General features: G+C 32.5%; 1 protein-coding gene across 1 annotated transcript in view; it reads left to right on the forward strand.

Moving 5' to 3' along the window:
• LOC117118562 (cytoplasmic phosphatidylinositol transfer protein 1-like) overlaps positions 1-21,935 on the forward strand; it is a 50,421-nt gene that overhangs the window by 15,878 nt on the left and 12,608 nt on the right. Inside the window, exons 4-6 of the mRNA XM_033263176.1 lie at positions 8,430-8,437; positions 9,534-9,605; positions 10,233-10,331. Coding sequence (XP_033119067.1) covers positions 8,430-8,437; positions 9,534-9,605; positions 10,233-10,331 — 179 coding nt within the window. The remainder of the gene's footprint in view (positions 1-8,429; positions 8,438-9,533; positions 9,606-10,232; positions 10,332-21,935) is intronic.

The raw sequence follows: 21,935 nt of genomic DNA on the forward strand, positions 1-21,935 counted from the left end.
ATACTGTAGTTCAATTTCGTTTTTATCCTTTTGCAAGTTTCTTTAAATGTTTGTTTAATAATACTACTACTAATAGTAATAATAATAATAACGAGGATGATGATGACGATAGTAATAATTGATATTAATATTAATAACAATAAAAAGAGAAGAAAATTGTGCTAAATGCGAAAAAAATTGTGATTTGTTAATCATAATATAGTATATATAGTTAAAGCTTAGTAAGCTATAATTAGGCCTAAGTTGTCCTGGATATTAAGTAGATCCCTGATAAAAGATCATGAGAAATTTGTTGGCGTTTTATTTTGACTATAATTGACTATACTGTAATGTGGTGATGATGAATTTTACTATATAGAAGTGTCATTTCCAGCCATCTCGAGAGGTAATATTTCCTCAAATTTTCTCACCTTAGCCCCAGCCATGGTGGGGCTGAGGTGGTTGTGAAATCACGTTTTTGAAGTAGGCCTATGTCCTGGATATTAAGTAGATCCCTGATAAAAGATCATGAGAAATTTGTTGGCGTTTTATTTTGACTATAATTGACTATACTGTAATGTGGTGATGATGAATTTTACTATATAAAAGTGTCATTTCCAGCCATCTCGAGAGGTAATATTTCCTCAAATTTTCTCACCTTAGCCCCAGCCATGGTGGGGCTGAGGTGGTTGTGAAATCACGTTTTTGAAGTAGGCCTATGTAAAGTACATACCGGTACTTAAAGACAATGTTTTTAAGCTTTGTTTTCTATGGGATACACACGTACATTAATAAGATCTCTATGGTTGTCAAAAATCGCTGACAAAAGATCATGAGAATTTTTTTTGGCGCTTCATTTTGACTAATGGTGATGTGATGGTGATGAATTTTACTAAAAGTGTAATTTCTGGCCATCTAGAGGTACTATTTCCTCAAATTTTCTCACCTCAGCTCCAACCATTGTGGGGCTGAGGTGGGTGTCGAATCACAAAATGCCCTCCCCCTCCACCTTTCAAAACAGATCTGTGCCCTTCCCTGGGTATGACATTAAACTCCATCGAGTCGGCTCCTGATGTTTGTCTTAGTGACTGCTGTTTGTTTTTAGGATGTGATCTGGTTTTTCATGTACATTTTTCGTGTTTATGACTATTCTGGATAAAGAATGTTTTGAGCAGAGGTCGATTCAAAGCCCCCCTCCCCTTCATTTTTTTAAGGAAAAAAAGGAAAAATATATTCAAATTGTAGTGCGAGAGTGTAATTTCTGGCCATCTAGAGATGCATAATCATAAATTTTCTTACCTCAGCCCCAACCATGTTGGGGCTGAGGTGGGTGCTTCCTCGGTCTGTGAAAGTCCCTCCATGGTACACCTCTCTTTCGAATTCCTGGATCTGCCACTGTTGATTTATTATATAATTATTTTTGCGCTTATTTAAAATGCATCTATTGCAATTTTCACTTTATCCTCTCAAACAATCATAAGAACGTTCAGAGTGCGCTACTTCACAGGGGGATTTGCCCGCCCCTTGACCCCGCCGGGGTCATACGTAATTCGCATAACGGCTCCCCCCCCCTTTCAAAATCCTGGCTACGTCCCTGGCCCCAATATGTGTTTTTTCAATCATATTTTTCTCTATATTTGTAATATATTTACTACGGACCTTCGGACCAACGGACCTTCTGACTAAAGACCCTTCGGACCACAGGACCTTCGGACCAATGCCCTGACCCCTATTATGGTCATGATTACATCACATTATGACCATATAGGCACATCATGACTAAATATGGGCACACTGTACAACAGTTTTTTGCCAAATAAAATTTGATATTCTGAACAGAGCTTAACATTAATATAGGTATTATACATATTTTTCATTAGTGAGTTTATTGACATCTTGGTTTTAAGCTTGCATTTTCCCTTCATCTTTAATTGTATTCTAATGGTGATGTTAATGCATGTTCAAGACAAGTAATGCCATTTAGCCAGGTTTGCAGTCGAGAACAATGACGATTTAGTTTAAGTAGCGATTATGCATCTAGGTGGCGTACCATAGTCTGATGTCACAGCTGTGATTGTTTCATTTATTTGCCTATTAAATCCTAAGCCTAGCTTAATGCCTCAGTCATGTTGCAACTTTTCTACAGTTCACATAAATCTCAAAGGCCTCCTTACACTTAACATGGTCATGTATATTCTGAAGTTATTATTAATAAAATATTGATTTTTTTTTTCTATATAAAAGTTTTTTGTATTTAGTGTCCTTATTTTTATTATTTATATTATTCAGAGTTTGGCCTACTACAGTACAGTAGCTTTTGAATTTATCCATGTGGTATTCAGTCATGCCACAAGTCCTTGCCAACCACTAAAAAGGCTTCTCCACAAAATACTATACATTGCAATACAATGTTTAGCAAACAGCTTTAAGTAAATGTACGGTATTCAGTCACTGCTGATGGCTTCATATCATTCCTGATGATGACATAATGTCGAAATATTGAATCCCAACACTTGGCATGCATTTCGATACTTGGAGTATGTATTATACTATCTTGCAATACAAATTTCACTACTTCTGCTGTAGGTTAAAGTAATTTTAAGAACATAAAAGTGACTGAATGAAAGCATTCGTATATGAATACAAATTTTTAATTTATGGTTCTGTTACTTGTCTTAAAATACTGTAAGTCAACAAAGATTAGTTGAAGGATTACAGGTTTAATTACATTGATTAATTAATTACTTACAAGATGTACAATTATATTAGCTTGGAGAATTATGGTAATCTGAATTTATATTGAAAGTGTTACTTGTCGGCGATAACTGGCTTTGGGACAGTGGCAGATCTGAAAAGAGGGAGGTGGGGTGGGGGACATGGCGAAATATTCAAATAGTTTTGACTGTAGTATCAGAAATTATACCTACAGTGTCCTCTGTACCCTACTTTAGATTTTAAATAATAATAGTTCAAATCTTGATTGAGCACATTTTACTGATGAAAACCTCAATGTACTTTACATTAGAAATAAAAATTTCAAAATTAAGCAAAATATAAAAGAGGGATTGCACTAGGTGGTAGCAGACAGTGACCCCTCAGAAATTTGGTATTTTCTTTTTGTTGTACCTTTATTTCTATTTTTTTTTTGTTTGTTTGTTTTAATTATTATATATTTTATTTATTTATTGTTATGATGTGAAGTGCATACAGTGGAAGATTTTTCTTGCATTATGTGTTATACAAGTGTAACATTATTATTATTATTATTATTAAATCAAAATATAAAAGAGGGATTGCACTAGGTGGTAGCAGACAGTGACCCCTCAGAAATTTGGTATTTTCTTTTTGTTGTACCTTTATTTCTATTTTTTTTTTTTTTTGTTTGTTTTAATTATTATATGTTTTATTTATTTATTGTTATGATGTGAAGTGCATACAGTAGAAGATTTTTCTTGCATTATGTGTTATACAAGTGTAACATTATTATTATTATTATTATTATTATTAAATCATGAAGTTATAATTCTGTTCTCACAATGTTTAGCAAAAAGTAAATTTACGGTATTCAGTCACTGCTGATGGCTTCATATCACTACATTTCAAAAGACATCAAATATTGCACAGTACATTCTCTTTATTGACCAATTATATCATTCATGATTTACTGTATATAGTATGGTTTATTTCAATTTTGAAATGTATTTACTGGCTGTAGAATACTGTAGTACTGTACAAAAATTGAGTAATTATTACTATAATAGACTTTCGTTTGATCTGATTATTTTTAATTTGAATTCCAGATCGACTACATAAATTAATCTATGTGCATCAAAAAGCTACAGTAGTCACTTGATACTGTAGGTCTTGTATACTGTAATAACCTGTCATTTTTGCTAGGTATAAAATCATTTTAATAATAGTGTAGCTTTATGGATTCCTCTTGGGTACCATGGTGAAAAGTGATATCTATATTAGTAGAGTTTTTCCTGATTGTCCCAACACAGCACTATGCAGTGGTCATGCTTTATTAGTTGTGACTATCAAGATCATATTTTAATATGAAAAAAAAGATACTATCAGTTAATAGAAAGAATCAATTACTTTTAATATTTAATTAAATTGATATCTTTCCAATTAAAATTAGAACATGAAAATATTTTCAGTGCACATTTATATAATGCCATTAAATAAAATAATTTTGATAATAATGAAGCTTATAGAGTCCCCTTTGGTACCATGGGGGAAAGTGATATCTATATAAGTAGTGCTTTTACTGATTGTCACAACACAACACCATGTAGTGATCACGCTTCAGTAGACTTTTAAGATAAAATTTTAATAATAAATAAGATATTATAATATCACTATCAGTCTTGAGCTATTAAACTTGAACAATAAAATGTATTATTTCGCAAATTGATTGCTTTCAATATATTTAATTAAATTCATCTGGATCCCATCCAATCCTAAATCAATTATACTATATTAGTGAGCCTTTTTTTTATACCTTGTTTCGCAAACATATTTTTTTAAAGATCATCACAGAAGGGCGGAAAACAAATTAAAAATAAAATTTTGTTTTCTTCTTAGTTTGCCAAAAACGTCCAGATTGAGGAGAAAATAAAAATAAAATTTTAATGGTGAATGTCTTAAAGCAGTGTAGTAATGGGATGGTAAATGGTTAAATTTATATAATTAGGAAGAAATACAGTATACATACCATCAAACCTCTTCTTTTGAAGATGGGCTTCTTTTCGAGGTTACTTTTGCAAAGTAAAGAGGGTGGGGGGGGTGGCGGCTTTTCAAAGTGAGTGCATAAATTTGTACTATAAAACAATAAATACAGCCACTGTAACATCAATCTGTATCATGGAGTGTATTTAACTGACATTAAATTACCTAAACTACTGTATAAACCAAGCTTATGCTTAATTTATTTTGTTTTTTGAAATTCATGTACAGTATATACTGTACTATCCCGAAAAGAAGCCTACGCTATCTTGAAAAGAAACCCATGGGCTTTTTTTCAAGATGGGCCTCTTTTCAAGGCTAATTTTGGAAACTAAAGAGGGGCTTCAATTCGAGATGGGCTTCATCTCGACATTAAGCACACTGGGCTTAAATTCGAGGTTTTCTGGTATCTTATTTTATGAACATTTCAAGGCAATGGTGGCTCTAATAACAATTAAGAAAAACTTTTTTTTCTATTCTGAAATTTCCATTTTTCCGTTGCGGTAGATGCCGCTGATCGGCCAAAAACAAAACTTTATTTTTATTTAAAAATTATTATTGGCAGGCGGCGGGTTCTCTATACAAGGTATAAAAAAAGTCTAGCCTTAAGTAATAATAATAATAATATTTCTATATTTTTTCATTCTGGTACTTCTTGTCTAGTTCAAGCTTCTGTACTAACGCAATTAAAATATTGGAATAAGTTACAGTATTTTAATTGTATAAGCAAAATTAATATTTTCTTTCAGAATAAAGCTCTGAACATAAGTATTACAGTTTTCGCATTATAAATCGATTTATAAACTTTAATACTTTTTTTTAAAATAATTTTTTTACTCATATGTAACAAGGAAAACAAATCTCATGACATCATTATGACAATAAAGAATAATCTGAATCTACTTGATCTTTTTTAGTTATTAAGGCGAGGCTTTTTTTTTATACCTTGTTTAGCGGACCTGCCGAACGCAAATATTGTTTAGCTAGACACCGCCATCACTTGACCACCTGTGAGTCATGCATCGGCGGGCTTCACGCCTTAAATTGCCAATAAACGGTGCGGTGTTGGTCTGGTTTGGTTAGGCGTCTGGAGTGCTATTAGTCTAGGTTCATGGTTTTTTTTCTTGTCCGTTTCCTTCCGTTGTTGTCAAGCGCCTCGAGGTTGGTCCAACGGGAGGCGCTTTACAAATTGCAAATTATTATTATTATTCAATATTGATGATTTCAAATAAAAATAAAATTGTATTTTTGGCCAATTAGCGCGTTCGCCGCAACAAAAAATGTAAATTTCAGAAAAAATTTTTTTTTTAAATTACGCCCTCCACTGCCTTGAAATATCCAAATATAAAATATGTATATTTCTTCCTAATTATATAAATTTAAAGCATTCAACCATCCCATTTTACATTCACCAATAAAATTTTCTTTTTATTTTCTCCTGTGTCTGGATGTTTTTGGCAAAACTATTTGCTAAATAAGAAAACAAAATTTTATTTTTATTTTTATTCTGCCCTCCTCCAAAAAATAAGTATGCGAAACAAGGAATAAAAAAAAGTCTCGTCTAATTCAATGTATCAATTGAATTATTAAGTTGGTTTTGTTTATTTCTAAAATTGCAGATTTTACAGATTATTACTAGAAATTGCAAATTGCAAGTGAAGTGCTGCGAAGTAAAACTGCATAAAATGTTCTTCGAACAAAATTATTTATGCGAGTCAAGTGAAAATAATGAATAATAAAAATATAACAAATAATATGAGACACGACCAATTGTGTTGGTACCGTGTACAATAGTGTATTGCTGCAGTGACATCTCACTGCTGGCGACTCGCTGCTGCTGGCGATGACTCGCTGGCGAATCGATCTGCGCATGTGTATAAAATGGTATTTATCCGAAACACTATGCCAGTCTACAACAAGCCTCGCCTAAATGTAATAATTAGCACGTTAAAATAGGCTAGTAAATAAGTTTAACTGGGTTTGTAAATAATATTGGCCTCAAAATATTGTGACTGAGACATGAGCCAATTAAACGTAGAAATAGGAAACCTAGAAATATAGTAAAAACGCTGAATAGTACTCCAGCGTCACGACATGCGGACGTTGGTACGAGTAGGTTAATCTACAAACGTCGCCTAAAGTAATTGATTTTAACCGGCAGAACGAAAGAAGGAAACTCCGCTTTTCAGTTGTCTTAGGCCCAGGTTTTTTGACAAACAATGACCTTTCAGAGGTCAAATTGCTGTCAAGAATATAAATTGGCTGCTTCGCAGCAATAATGTATATTTTACATTGTTGTGGTTGGTTCGATCCCCATGAATTCAAGCAGCTCATTCTAATATCAGAATTCGCAAACACTTTTATCATGCAACTTTAGTGCATTCTTGATTAATGCACAAATATTTTGATATGGTTTATAAATGTCAATAGTATCATGTTATAGATGAGTTCAAAATTTCTTGTAATAAAGTGAAGTATTTGTTTTTGCTGAGCACATGTGCTGGTTTAACACATTCCTACTGTGATTTTTTTTTGTCATTATATTTCATGGATGTTCATTATCATTAAAATATTCAATTGTTAAGTGTTATAAATTGTTATTTTTTTTATCATTGATTAGCATATGATATCATTTTGAAAAAAAACTCAAATTCTTTAATCTTTATCAGGCGGCGAATTAAAACCTATTTATTACTATGACCTACTGTACGCCCCCAAAAAAGGCATGATTGTGAAGTCAGCTACCATCGTCAATTAAAAGAATTGCACACCTGCAATGAGAATTTTATTATCGTTAATTATGTTATAATTATTATCAATACCATCGTCTGACATCATCATCATCATCTTTTTATCATCATTGTCATCATCATGATGATAATATACCAGTTTGTCCTTCACATCTCATTATTTCTAGTAGCACTGCATATTTATAATACAAGGTGCTTTCTAAAAATTACATTAATAAGATTATAAATTTATGTTATATTATATCTAATTGTTGGTATTAAGAATTTTTTGACATAATATATAATGTTTAATAAGGACAATTCAATTAGCTCCATTTAAATTTCAAAGAATGTATCAAAGCGCTTGCTTCTGGTGACTTATCCTTATTGGCAAGCATGCACAATGTGCAGCTGCCTCCTCTCCCTTGGGAATATTCCTAGTTGATCTCTAGTACCTTGTGCAGAACAATACCTTTATGCCATCAAATTCCTGCCAAGTATCTAATAGTAATGCTCCTGGGTATTGCAAAATGTTAAAGCTTAATAAAATGCCTTCCTTGTTGAAGATAAGTGAATGTGGAGTTTGAACCATTGAGTATAATTAGTTCAGAGCCAGCACATTTTTCACCACTATAATTATAGCTGTATGTGCTATTTATGTAACAGACATTGCACTCTATGTGGTTTTACAGTACTGTATAATTATTAAATCAGTCTGTGAATCATCAATCACTGATGGAACACATCCAACCATTGCGCCACCCATCAATCCCTCCCCCAGTGTCAATAATCCTACCACCGTAATTGATTAAATTGCATCAATTGTAAATGAAAAATAATATTGTAATGTATATTAAATTATGTTTTGTGTATATTTCATGTTTGCATTTTTTATTGTTATTATGGCAATTTTGTTTAAATTGTATACAATCTATTCATTTTCTGATTTTTTTTTTTATTTTTCATGTACTGCTCTTTGGAACCCTTAAGAATATACAGTAAGTAAATTGCAATCCTTTTTAAATGTATTGTTGAAATATTTTGAAAAACTTGTGAAACTCATAATTCAATTCGCTTGGGAAAAGACCTCTATATGAGCTTACTACGGAGTTGGTTACGAGTTATGTACAAATTATGCCGAGCGAAGCACCAAGTTTACTACGAGCTTTTAACAAGATTAATATGGCAAACTCTTTTAACTCATGCTAAAAAAAAAACCCTAGTGGGAAAGGGGCTTAACACCTGAAAAATATTATAAGTGTGGTTTAATTTGGCCATTTTTGGCAAATCCATTTCAACAACAAACTTACTTTAAAGGTCTGGCTGCAGAAAAACAAATATATGTTGTACAACTGTCTTTTAAGACACAAAAAGCATATTTGATGAAAAATTTGGGAACAGTTAATGGATACAGATTTTTGAATTTTTAAAAATGGGGATACTCTAAAATGAGCAAAACCACCCTTTTTTCCACCTTTTTCAAATTAATTTTACGACATTTCATTTTTTTCCCCTTCCGGAGCCTGACTTTAATATCATTACTCTACATCATAGTACTTTTTAGTATTGCATTAATACAGACAATTCACATTTAGAATAATTATGAGTGAGACAGCTAGCCTGTCAAATGGTACTTTAAATGCTGATGTACGTGCTTTATTTGGATTTTCTCTCTTTAATAGTCTTTTTTGAACTGTTTAGTTTAATGAAATGGTATTGCATATTTTTTTCTATTGGTACCTGGAAATTTCTTTTGAAATACATATGTTATTTATCAAAACCTTACTTATTTAGCAGTAATATGTGTTTTTATTAGTGTCTATTCTTCAAATAATATAATTTTGTCAGGTAAAACAGGAAGCATATACATTTTAGTTCTTTTTCTTGACATATGCTCAATGTTTTACATTTATAAAGCATATTCTTTTTTAAAAGATATTTTGTAAAGATACAACCTTTTGTATCTTTACAAAAGGTTGTATCTTTACAAAATATCATTAAAGATACAACCTTTTGTGTAAATAAGATTTGGGATTTACCAGTAGAAATACATAATGGGTTAAATAAATATTTATTTTCCAATATGTTTTTCAGTGTTCCTTTGTGCCAAAGTTCAGTATAGAAATTGAGACAAAATATGAAAATAATAGTGGAACAACAGAAAATGTAAGTTTCATTTTGTTTTTCATTTTACAAAATACAGTATTATTTTCTCATAGTTATTGGCAGACATAGAAGCCATATAAAACTGTAGTTCATTTAGATGAATGATTTACCAAATGAAGCAAATATAGGTTTCAAAATTTTAAAATAATATAATTATTTACCTTGACTTTTCTTTGTTTAGTTTGTTTTTTGTTTTTTTTTATAGAATCATAATTTGTTTCACAATCTGCAGATTTTACAAGCGATTATACAATTCGCAGGCATCATTATTTCCCTGGTCACTGGATATTGAATTGGCAGATCTGCACATTGTGCAAGTTCCTGTGCTCCTTAGGGAGTATCCCTGGCCATTGTTGCTTGAATGCGCATGACCCATACATTTAATGTTATACAATTCTACCAGGTACCCTTTTATACTCGTGAGTGGAGAGAGGCAAACGTAAGTGCCTTGCCAACGGCACAAGCAATGCGATTGCGTGGGTCTCAAACTCCCGATCTCATAATGAGAGGACCAACACCTTACACGCTGCAACTCACGCTCCTACGAAGTACTGAAAGTGCCTGCAGTATAACAAAATAATTATCATAGTATTAGTAAATAAATATTTGAATTTATACTATGTTTAGTGTTTGGGTTATTCAGAGGAAGATCTACAACAACGCGAGGTGATGGCTCTAGATATAGCATTTGATGAGGTATCAGAGAAGCATTACAAAGAAAGTGAGGTAAGCATTTGTTTATAGTCACAGTACATTTTTAGTGATAAAATGATGGTGTTTTAATGATGGTGGTGGTGGTGATGGAGGTGTTTGTGATGGATGATGGTGGTAGTAGAGACTTCAGGGCTTATGATTTGAGGCGAGTGATTGCTATCGCACACAATCATTCACATAAAATCCTATTCAGGAATGTGAAAAATAGAGCACCTTGGGTTTGAAAATCACTCACCTTAAATCTAGTGAAAACCCCAAATACTGTGGCCATGCTTTCTGTTTGAATGTGTTTTGTGTTGCTTTGAACTCGTATACCACTTTGATGACTGCAGCAGTATGTATTGTAGACTGGGAGTGTAGTTGAAAAGGTCAGTGGGAGTGGAGTTGAATAGCTCAGTAGAAGATGCTTGCCTTCTGATCCCAGAGTCCTGGGTTTAATTCCACTCCCTAAGCCTCATAAAGAGGCTTAGTTTATAAAGCATCATTCTCATCCTGACAGTGGCAAGTGTACTTGATGTTGGATGCGAGGGAAATAAAAAAAATAAAAAAAAATGTGTATACTAACTATTCTGCAGAAACTTCCCCCAAATAATCACTCGCCTAAACAAAAATAGGTGTGCGTTTTTTAGTTCATCAGCCATTTTCAATTAACAAGCCCAGAGACTTTAATCACACTCTTTTACTTTCATATAAACTTTCAAATTATACTGCAGTACTATTTTATCATAACTTGTACATTTATTTCCCCATTTTTAAGTTTATATCCTAAAAAGTTATTCACATAATTAGAGTCTGATGAAGAAAACAGTATTATGAAATTCATGTAGCTTTGTCCACATTATCAAATTAATTTTTTTTAAACAAATTTGTGTGACGTGTCCATATATGGGCATGATGGTACCATATATGGGCATGATGGTGCCATATATGGGCATGATGGTGTCATATGGGCACGATGGTGCAATATATGGGCATGATGGTGCCATATATGGGCATGATGGTGATATATATGGGCATGATGATGTCATATATGGGCATGATGGTGCCATATATGGGCATGATGGTGCAATATATGGGCATGATGGTGCCATATATGGGCATGATGGTGATATATATGGGCATGATGATGTCATATATGGGCATGATGGTACCATATATGGGCATGATGGTGCCATATATGGGCATAATGGTGTCATATGGGCACGATGGTGTCATATGGGCACGATGGTGCAATATATGGGCACGATGGTGCCATATATGGGCATGATGGTGATATATATGGGCATGATGATGTCATATATGGGCATGATAGTGCCATATATGGGCATGATGGTGCATTATATGGGCATGATGTTGCCATATATGGGCATATCACATTTGGTAGTATGGATAAAGCTTTATTTTTTTTCTTGTTCTTACAGTACACCAAATCATGAATTTCCCAAGATTCAAAATAACTTTATTGCAAATCTAAGGAAAACTTTAAATGCACAGAATAATTAAATGTAATAATATTAAACATGTTAAAAAATATTTAAAATACTTCAGTTAAATTAGTTAAAATACTGGTAAGAAAGCAGGACACATTACAACATTAAGATACAAGAGGGAAATGTACAAAACGTGGAAAAACAAAAACAATCAAAAAGTGCATAGATAATGGAGACATAGAAATGAGCAATTATACTGAATACAATACTGAATAAAGTCCAGGATTATGAAATACTGCCTTTTAAACAATATTCAGTGTAATTTACTTGACATTTGTAAAATTCATCTTGCATTGAAATACATTTCCAAAGAACCACTCATAAATATACAGAAATAATAACTACATAACAGTATATCAGGAAATAAACTTTCCCCAAGCCGGACACACCCTGATAATTCTGTTTCGTAACAAGCTAATTTTACGAGTATTTTCTCATAAAGTTTTAATGTCTATTTCCTCATCTGGAGTTTCTGTTCTTCAAAATGTTATTCAATTCATCATAGTTGTCCTGAGAGCCTTTATATGATCTCTTGTTTTTTCTCCACCTTATCTTTAGTATACTCCCCATGAGAACATCTCTTAATTACTTTTATCCTTTCTATTAACACTCAGGAAATATGATTACTTTGCATCAATATAAAATTACTCAAGCATTTTATAGATTTTTATATAATGTGGAGTAATTTTAATACCCATCTACTGTACACGCATAAAATACTTCATTGCTGACGTCACAACATCATGTGAAGCCATTTGTTGCTAAGCAATGTTACCCAGGCAATCGATATGAATGAGAACTTCCTATTACAAGCTGAGACACTAGTTTTTAAAGTGAAGTATCTTTAACTAAATTCTTAAGGCGAGACTTTTTTATACATTGTTTAGCGATCGAAGCCGCCGCCCGCCAATAATAATGATTTCGAATAAATGATATTTCAAATAAATGATTTGGAATAAAATTTTATTTTTGGCCAATTACATGCACCCACCGCTGCAAAAAAAAAAAATCAAAATTTGAGAAAAAAGTGAAAGTTTTTCTTTATATTTATTATGCCCGCCAATAATAGCAATTCTTTTATTTATTCATATTAATTTAAAGCATTTAATCATCCCATTACTACACTGTTTACATTAGACAATAACGTTTTATTTTTATTTTCTCTTCCATCTATTTAATATTTCTATTTTTTTTATCCGCCCTCCCCTGACCATCTTTAAAAAAATAAGTTTGCGAAAAAAGATATAAAGAAAGTCTTGCCTTAACAGTGTATAGATCTTTGTGAACTTATATCAAATAAATATATATCGGATAACTAACGTACTGTACAGTATGAGTATGAATTTCCTTAAGATTTCAATCTGAAGTTGTTAAGCCTTGGAATGTACTGTAGTGCCCTGAAAACTACTATGCCACTTAGCAGCCTTCCAGTAGTAGTATTTTATAATGTCTCGCCCTTGTACAAAGGCCACCCAATACTGGTGTAGCAGTGACATAGGGCCTGTTTATACAACACGGCATTACACGCCTTTTCAGCGAGGCAAAGTTAAGTGTGTTCTATAAAATGAGTTGGGATTCCGTGTGATTACAAAACATCTGGAAAAGAGGCTACTTGAGGAATCACCAAATTTGAGCGGTTGGTGACCCTGGCAATACCTACTTGTTCCCTCAGGCTATGGTGAATAGTAATATATCAGCTCGACAGGTCGTTATTTCGGTAAAGTAAAAAGTATCGCTGGGTGTGTTTAGTGATTTTCTTGAATTTTACCTTTTTGTTGGTTTCATTGATCCTTGAACTATTTTTTTTTTATTTTTTGCTACTGTACCATAATTTTATTTTGGATTTGTATATTTCTGTGGTAGATTTAATATTTAGGCAAGTAACGCGATGAAATCAAGCACGTCATTCTTGTCTTGTCGCTGCCCAAGCCTATGGCATTCATCTGTTCGACTATCTCATGATACTCAACTGTTAGCAATGGTAAATACAATAATTAGTGTAGTAACAATAAAATAGGATTACGAAAGAAAATATTAAGGGAAAATTAAGACGAATATTAAGACAATCGATCAACTGTAAACAATCCACTCCTCTTCCAAAAAAACAAACCGTGCAAATTCAGCTGAAGGAGAGTAGAGTTGCACTGTTGGTTTGAAAATTTATCCCAAAATACATTGCGCCGTACGATACTTTTGGTGTGTAACACACATGTTGTATAAACGGCGAAGTTTGGAGGGTCACCTTGAGTAGTGAAAATTCAGTTAGGGACGTAAAACCATGTTCGTGGTTAGTGTGTTGTATAAACATGATCATAGAATACTGTTTATATTGAGCTGGTTGCAGTATACCTTGGTTGTATAGTAAACTTCTTACCACTTAATTGATTGCTTAATTAATGCAGTTTGAAGCAACTGTGTATTGCCTAAGGATACCAGTAGTACATACAGAAGTTGGTATCTTTATGTAGGTTTTTACTATTTGTTTGTTAATGAGGTGAATTGCATTTCTCACTGGCAAAATGCAGACGGCGCATTAAAACAAAGCATGGCTCTACCTCCATGAGCAGACGACCAGACTAATGTAAACAATAAAGAGTGTTTACAGCTTCTGGATTTGTAATAAATCTGAATTTCTACTTTTTGTGTGTGTCATTCTTACCAGTATTTTATTGCTGCTATGATATTTGAACTGCTAACAGAGTTTCCCTGCCTGCCCACGCATACTTTGGTTATTAGTGCGAGTTTGATGACTTGCATGCAAGTGCTGTTACAATACCGTAAAACGTCGAGTCGAAGCCCTGGGCTTCTTCTTTTATTTGTGAACTTTGGATGGGCTTCTTTTCGAGATGGGGTCTTTTCGAGATGAGCTTCTTTTCGAGGCTACTTTTCCAAAATAAAAAAGTGGGGGGGGGGCTTCTTTACAAAATTAATGCTGTAAATTTTGTGAATTTGTGCTATAAAACAATAAATAAGGACACTGTAACATCAATCTGTACTGTATTATGGAGTGTATTTAACCGGCATTAAATCACCTAAACCACTGTATAAATCAAGCTTTTAAACTTGAACAATAAAATATTATTTCGTGAATCTTACTTTCAATATTATATTTAATTAAATTAGTATTTCAACTGAAGTTAGAACAAGAAAGTGTTTTCAATGTCATACAGACACATTTTTAATACCATTTTAAAAAGAAATTCATCTGGATCCCATATCACTCCTACAGTAAACCAATTATACTGTATTAATAGTGAGCCTTTTTTTATACCTTGTTTCGCAAACATAATTTTTTTAAAGATCATCAGAGAAGGGCTGAAAACAAATTAAAAATAAAATTTTGTTTTCTTGGTTAGCAAGTAGTTTTGCCAAAACCATCCAGACGGAGGAGAAATAAAAATAAAATGTTATTAGTGAGTGTAAGCAGTGTAGTAATGGGATGGTAAATGCTTTAAATTTATATAATTAGGAAGAAACATACATACCGTAAAACCTCGAATTGAAGCCCTGGGCTTCTGTTTTTTTGCGAACTTCAGATGGGCTTCTTTTCAAGATGGGCTTTTTTTCGAGGCTATTTTTGCAAAGTAAAGAGGTTGGGGCTTCTTTTCAAATGAGTGCTGTAAATTTTGTGAATTTGTACTATAAAACAATAAATACGGCCACTGTAACATCAGTCTGTACCATGGAGTGTATTTAACTGACATTAAATCACCTAAACTACTATATAAACCAAGCTTATTTTTAATTTTTGTTTTTTGAAATTCATGTACAGTGTATGTACTATACGATCCTGAAAAGAAGACTATGCTATCTTGAAAAGAATAGCATGGGCCTCTTTTCGAGGCTAATTTTGCAAACTAAATAGGGCCGGGGGACTTCAATTCGAGGTCGGCTTCGTCTCGAGATTAAACCCATTGGGCTTCAATTCAAGGTTTTACGGTATGTATAGAAAACAGTCAGAGAAGGTGATTAGGCTGTGGGATGAAATTAGGACGTTATTATTTTATGAATCTGTTAGTTCGCAGGGAAAATATTTCCTCAATCTAATTTTCACATGGAAGAATGCTGATTAAAGATGCTTGCCTTCCTGTCCTATTCTCTTGCGTTTGAATCTTGTAAAAACTGAGATTTTTCTTGCATCTGGTAACAACTCCATTTTTTTAATAGACATAGGCCTACATGCTTCATGCAATATTCAAGGCATGCTGTCAATTGAGATAATGTATAAATAAAAAAAATAAGGGGTATAAATAAAATAAATAAGGGAAATGTAAAAAATAATACTTTAAACATGGTTTATAGAGCAACACAGCCATATGTAAGGGCAAAGCACTTTCTGTTGATTGAGAAAATAATTTTAAAATAAGGGAAAAGGGTAATTCTGTGTCAAATCAACCAAAAATTTTTCCTTGTTCTCTCGGATTTTTTCAAATTTTAGTATGTGGTTGGGACTTGTCAGAAATGATCAAAAAATGAAAATGTTTTTCACAAGGCCTCCTAATTAGCGAGATACATGCTAACGAACTTTGAGCTAATCATTGATACCTCGCAGACCATATCTCAGTAACCAAGATATTTAATTAACTTCATTAGCGCTAATTAAGAGGAGATGGGCTTCATCTAGAGATTAAGCCCATTGGGCTTCAATTCAAGGTTTTACGGTATGTATACAGTTAGAGAAGGTGATTAGGCTGTGGGATGAAATTATGATGTTATTATTTTATGAATCTGTTAGTTTGCAGGGAAAATATTTCCTCAATCTATTTTTACATGAAAGATTGCTGATAGAGATGCTTGCCTTCCAGTCCCATACTCATGCATTTGAAACTTGTGAAAACTGAGATTTGTCTTGCATCTGGTAATAACTCCATTTTTTGGATAGACAGTACATGCTTTATAGAACAACTCATCCTTCGTTCAATATTCAAGGCACATGCTCTCAATTGAGATACTGTATAAATAAAAAAATAAGGGAAAAGTAAAAATAATACTTTTATACATGGTTTATAGAGCAACACATTCATATGTAAGGGCAAGGAACTCACTGTTGATTGAGAAAATAATTTTAAAATAAGGGAAAAGGGCAATTCCGTGTCAAATCAATCAAAATTTTTCCTTAATCTCTCGGATTTATTCAAATTTTAGTATGTGGTTGGGACTCGTCAGAAACGATCAAAAAATGTAAATGTTTTTCACTAGGCCTCTTAATTAGCAAGATACATGCTAACGAACTTTGAGCTAATCAGCGATACCTTGCAGACCATATCTCAGTAACCAATATATTTAATTAGCTCAAACTTCATTAGCGCTAATTAAGAGGCCTAGAGCAAAAATATTTCATTTCTAATCATTTCTCAAGAGTCAACCACATCCTAAATTTTGAACAAAAACCGAGAGATTAATTAAAACTTTTTGTTGATTTGACATGGAATTACTTTAAAAATAATACTTTTATGTATGGTTTATATGTAAGTGATGATGCATTGCTGAAATTTGAAAAAAATAATTAAGGGAAAATATAATAATTTAGTGATAGTGTACAGACACATCCATAGTGTAGGTAGCAAAGCACTCGCTGTGGATTAAGAAATGAATCAAAGATGAGGGAGAAGTAAACTATTTGAAAAGTAAATATTAACAAAATTTAAATTACAAAAACAATTACAAGACAAAAGAAAGAAAAGAAAGAAAAATAAATAAATAACAAATTTTTTTTTTTTTAAAGTAAAATTTTAAAAAAGCAAAACAGAAATAAAAAAGTAAAAAGAAACCAAAAATCAATTATTTGTTAATAGTTTTTAAAAGTATGAACATTTGGGGCCATTCTCATATTGAGTTTTAGGTTATTCCAGACAATGGCTCCCTGATAGGAAAAACTTCTTTTCTTATATTCAGTACTCGGTTTGGGTACCTCAAGTAAATCCTTACACCTGGTCATGTATGTTTTATTGCTCTTGAAATTTGTTTTTTCAATAAGTTAGCATTTGAGAATTCATTATTTTAAACATGGATATAGCTTCGTCTTGTACATGGTTTATATCGCAACATATCCATAATTTAAAAAAAGTGAATATTTGATCTAGATTGAGCATGTTGAATTATCAATCATTCAGCACTTGCAGAACACTAATTGCAAAAGGATATGGAGCTCTCGAACATCCTCAACACCCATCAATCAATCAGTCTTCACGATTGATCAAATTCACAGCAAGCAATGTTTAATCATGGAGGTATTAGTGAGGATATCACTCGAAGAAACTCTGCGCACGCAACACTATGCAAATAAGCAAAGAACAAAGATTACGCAGCGTGTAAAGTCAGTTTATGCGATGTCTTTGAAATCTAATGTGTTCCCCGCCACCAGTTGCTCAGCACGCTTTGTTTACCAACAAATTGGCGAAATGGGAAGCACCTTCTTTTTTCCATGTGCACTGCTTAGCGTATAGTCAATCACTATGGTTGCAAAAATCATTTCAACATTAAAACTACATTTATCTTTAAAAAAATATTTTTTACGAAAAAAAGAGTTTTGAATTTAATGAAACATTTATGTGAGCCTTAAAAGTATGGTATGTTTATTACTTTTGCACATACCTGACTAGATATAGCGACACTTACCTAATACGGCTCATGTAATCATACAACTGTTTTTCTGGTTTCATAAATTTTCCTTTTTTCTTATTTGACTTTCATATAGTGGTGGCGCCATGAGCGTTTCTTTAATGGATACCACTGGCACTTTATAAATTTTCATTATTATTATTTATTTCAACTTGAATTTCAATAAATTGATTAAAACTCGATAATTCTAATTTTAACAGATATTAATTAAGGAATCATTGAGAATTATAATAAACTAAGTCATTTTAGTGTGAATACATGTGGACTATCGTCCAATTCAAAGTCAGAGTAATTTTCAGTTTTAGGCTCCCTTAGCTTTATAGTGAAACCAGTCAATCTGTGACATAATTATGATAAACCCATAATTGCAACAGAAATTATTTTGTGGAATCTGTTCCTAAAATATACAAGTAACATTCTAAAAGTCAGAAAAATATCCAATTAGGGGAACAATGTTAAGACATTTATTGAGTTAAGCATCCAACAGTTCATTGCTTAACATCACACAACTGCTGCGTTGGAGCGTATAAAAGCCTGTTGTTGCCAAATTGTTGGTAATGAAAAAATGGTTAATATTAAGATAGATACCCGCGTGCGAACCATAGGCGGGGAACACATTGGTTTGTCGCGTCAAAGGGATTTGTTGCCAAGTGATCTCAGTAATACCTCTATGGTTTATTGATGCTATTGCTTTGACTCAGGATGACTCATTATCATTATGGGATAGTACAGTATGTGGTCCAAGTTGTTTACAGTATATCTTCTGTGATTGTTCGATATAAAGTCGTCCTGAGCAAATTGACATTATTCCCTGAGAAGATATAGTAGTGAAAACCTACTAATTTGTAAATAAATTTTGTGTATCAGTATTTCCATCAATCTTTGGACCTGTTTCTATGGTTCAGCCTCCCAGAAGCCAATTTCAAGCGAGTGCACTCTGAAACTACACCACCTCTCTCCTTAAAAACAAAGATAAAACTTTTAAAATGCTAGCATATGAATGACCCTACCCTGGGATGCATAGTTCACTATTTACGGCATCATGGAGCAAAACCAATTTCTTTGTCTCTGACAAATGACAAAGCATATCTATTAATTTTTGTTATTGTCGTCATTATTATTATCATTATTTGTATTATTATTATTGTTATATAAAAAATAGATAAGCCGTACTAGTCTAATATATAATAGAAAATAAAACTCAGGATATTCAGTACTTTTATGACTAGTTTATTTATGACAGTACACAAGCTTTCGTGCACACAGTGCACTTCCTGTCTCTTATATGCACACAGTGCACTTCTTCAGGTGAATGTGAAGTTAACATAAACTTGGTGTATAGACCTAAGCAAGTTAATTATTCAAAAACCGAAAGGTCCACTGATTAATCTCAGATAAGAAAGTATACATACTCCAAGTATTGAAATACACGCCATCGTGTATTATTCAAGCATACAATTAAGACAAAAGGACTGCTTTGCACGAAAGCTTGTGTACTGTCATAAATAAACTAGTCATAAAAGTACTGAATATCCTGAGTTTTATTTTCTATTATTGTTATGTTATCATTATCATTAATATTGTTATCATCATCATCATCATCAATATAATCAGCAATGTCATCAACATGGTCATCTACATTATACTGTACTCTGATCATGATATTTTTACAAGGGCACAATATGCATTAATTAGCTATAATGTTCAAGCATCATTATTGCTAATTTAAAAAACTCATTTGATGATAACACAATCACTCAATTTCCCTGAAACAAAAATCTAAAGATCTGACAAAAACCAAGGATCAAAGCTGGCCAGAAGCCAGGAAATGTGTAAGTGCCACACTTGTAATCATTCTTTTTGTCTCCTTGGAAAATTAATTTGTTTTTTCATGGAAACATTTTGACCTGGAGATAAAATTTTTACCTGAGTGTCACATTTTGCTCACCTGTCATTCAGACTTTTTTCTGATGAATTCTCAATTCTAAAAAATTGTATGTCTTGCGGCAACTCATTTAAGGTAATTCACTTTCAAAATTTGTTTACAGTTTTGCTACTTTGACGCCAAGCTGGGTTGAACATCATTGGATGTATGATGTGTGTGTTCCAAATTCAGTGTTATTTTTCTTTTCATAATTAACCCAAAATAAAACGTGATGTGATGTAATGTACAGTAATGTATTGGATTTAATATAGCTTGCACAGTATCTCAAGGCGCTTAAAAAAAGAAAAGAAACATTTATTTATTTTATTTATTCTTTCTTTATACTGAATATACACTTTCAATACATAGTACTTATTTCCAAAGTGGTTCAGTTCTTATCTACAAAAACATTTTAAAAGCAGAAAATAACAAAGAGAGCAAAAACTTAACTACAAATTAAAAAAAATTAAATAGATAACAGGCATATTACTAGTAAAGCTGTCTCTTATACACATCTAGATGTGTATAAGAGACAGTTAGAATATTGTGCACCATACACTATGCAACTCCCAGTTTTCCATGAAACCACTGGGCTTACCGATAAGCTTGTCATGTATGAAACAAACTCCAACGAAAGTGATACAAGCCATCACGGAAGCCTACATGACTGTGCAGGAATATTACAAAGGCTTGTACAATAAAATATACAAGATAATTTATTGTTAAATAATTTAGAACTCTAACCATTTTTAAATTTAACTTTCAGAGCATTGTCAGTGTAAAATGTTTAAAATATTTAAAAACTATACTACCTAAAATAATATTAACACTTTATATTTGGTCTTATTAAAATTTATTCAGAAGTTGATAAATTTTAAACCTATAATAATTAAATAAATAAATACATGACAATGAATGTTAAACCCAGTACTGGTCCAGTTTTATTCTCTTTATTTAATTGGGGTTTTTTTTTCTGTATAATTTTAAAGAATTTGGTCCAATTTTTGATGTCTCCTTTTTTCCTTCCCAGTTTGCTGTAATTTTAATGTTAATCTAATTTTGTGCAATCCTTGTAAATTTAATAATAATGAATCATTCTATTTAATATACTGTATGATTATGGATAAGGGTGTAATTCTGTATAATATAATATGCATTTTATTTTTCATTAATTTCAGTTTCCAGCTCTAATGTTAATCTTTTAATCTTGTTAGGTTAATATTTTAAATTTTTTAAATAGGAATATTTGTTCAGCTTTGGCTCATGATTTGAAGGTTAATAAAAGAAACTGAAACTGAAATCCTTGTTAGCTTCAGGGATGGCACAAGCGCGCAGGCCAGCTGAGCCTGGGGGCCCAACTGTTTGGGTGGCCTGGCCCAGCAGTAGGGGGGAGCCAGGGTAAAATCTGTCGGGAAGAAATAACTTGGTGGGCCTGAGTTGGGTGTGGACTCTCTTGGTTCCTACTAAAACGAAATAACAATGGCCGGTAGATGGAAAAGATGCTTGAGATATAAAGGTACAAGGCACTTTTGATGTTTTTTGTTCTGGTTCAATCAATTTACATCATCATATGCAAATCCT

Source organism: Anneissia japonica, unplaced genomic scaffold (assembly GCF_011630105.1).
Source record: "Anneissia japonica isolate Jap-2015-1 unplaced genomic scaffold, ASM1163010v1 scaffold3180_len207689_cov159, whole genome shotgun sequence".
In the NCBI taxonomy this organism is placed as follows: Eukaryota; Metazoa; Echinodermata; class Crinoidea; order Comatulida; family Comatulidae; genus Anneissia; species Anneissia japonica.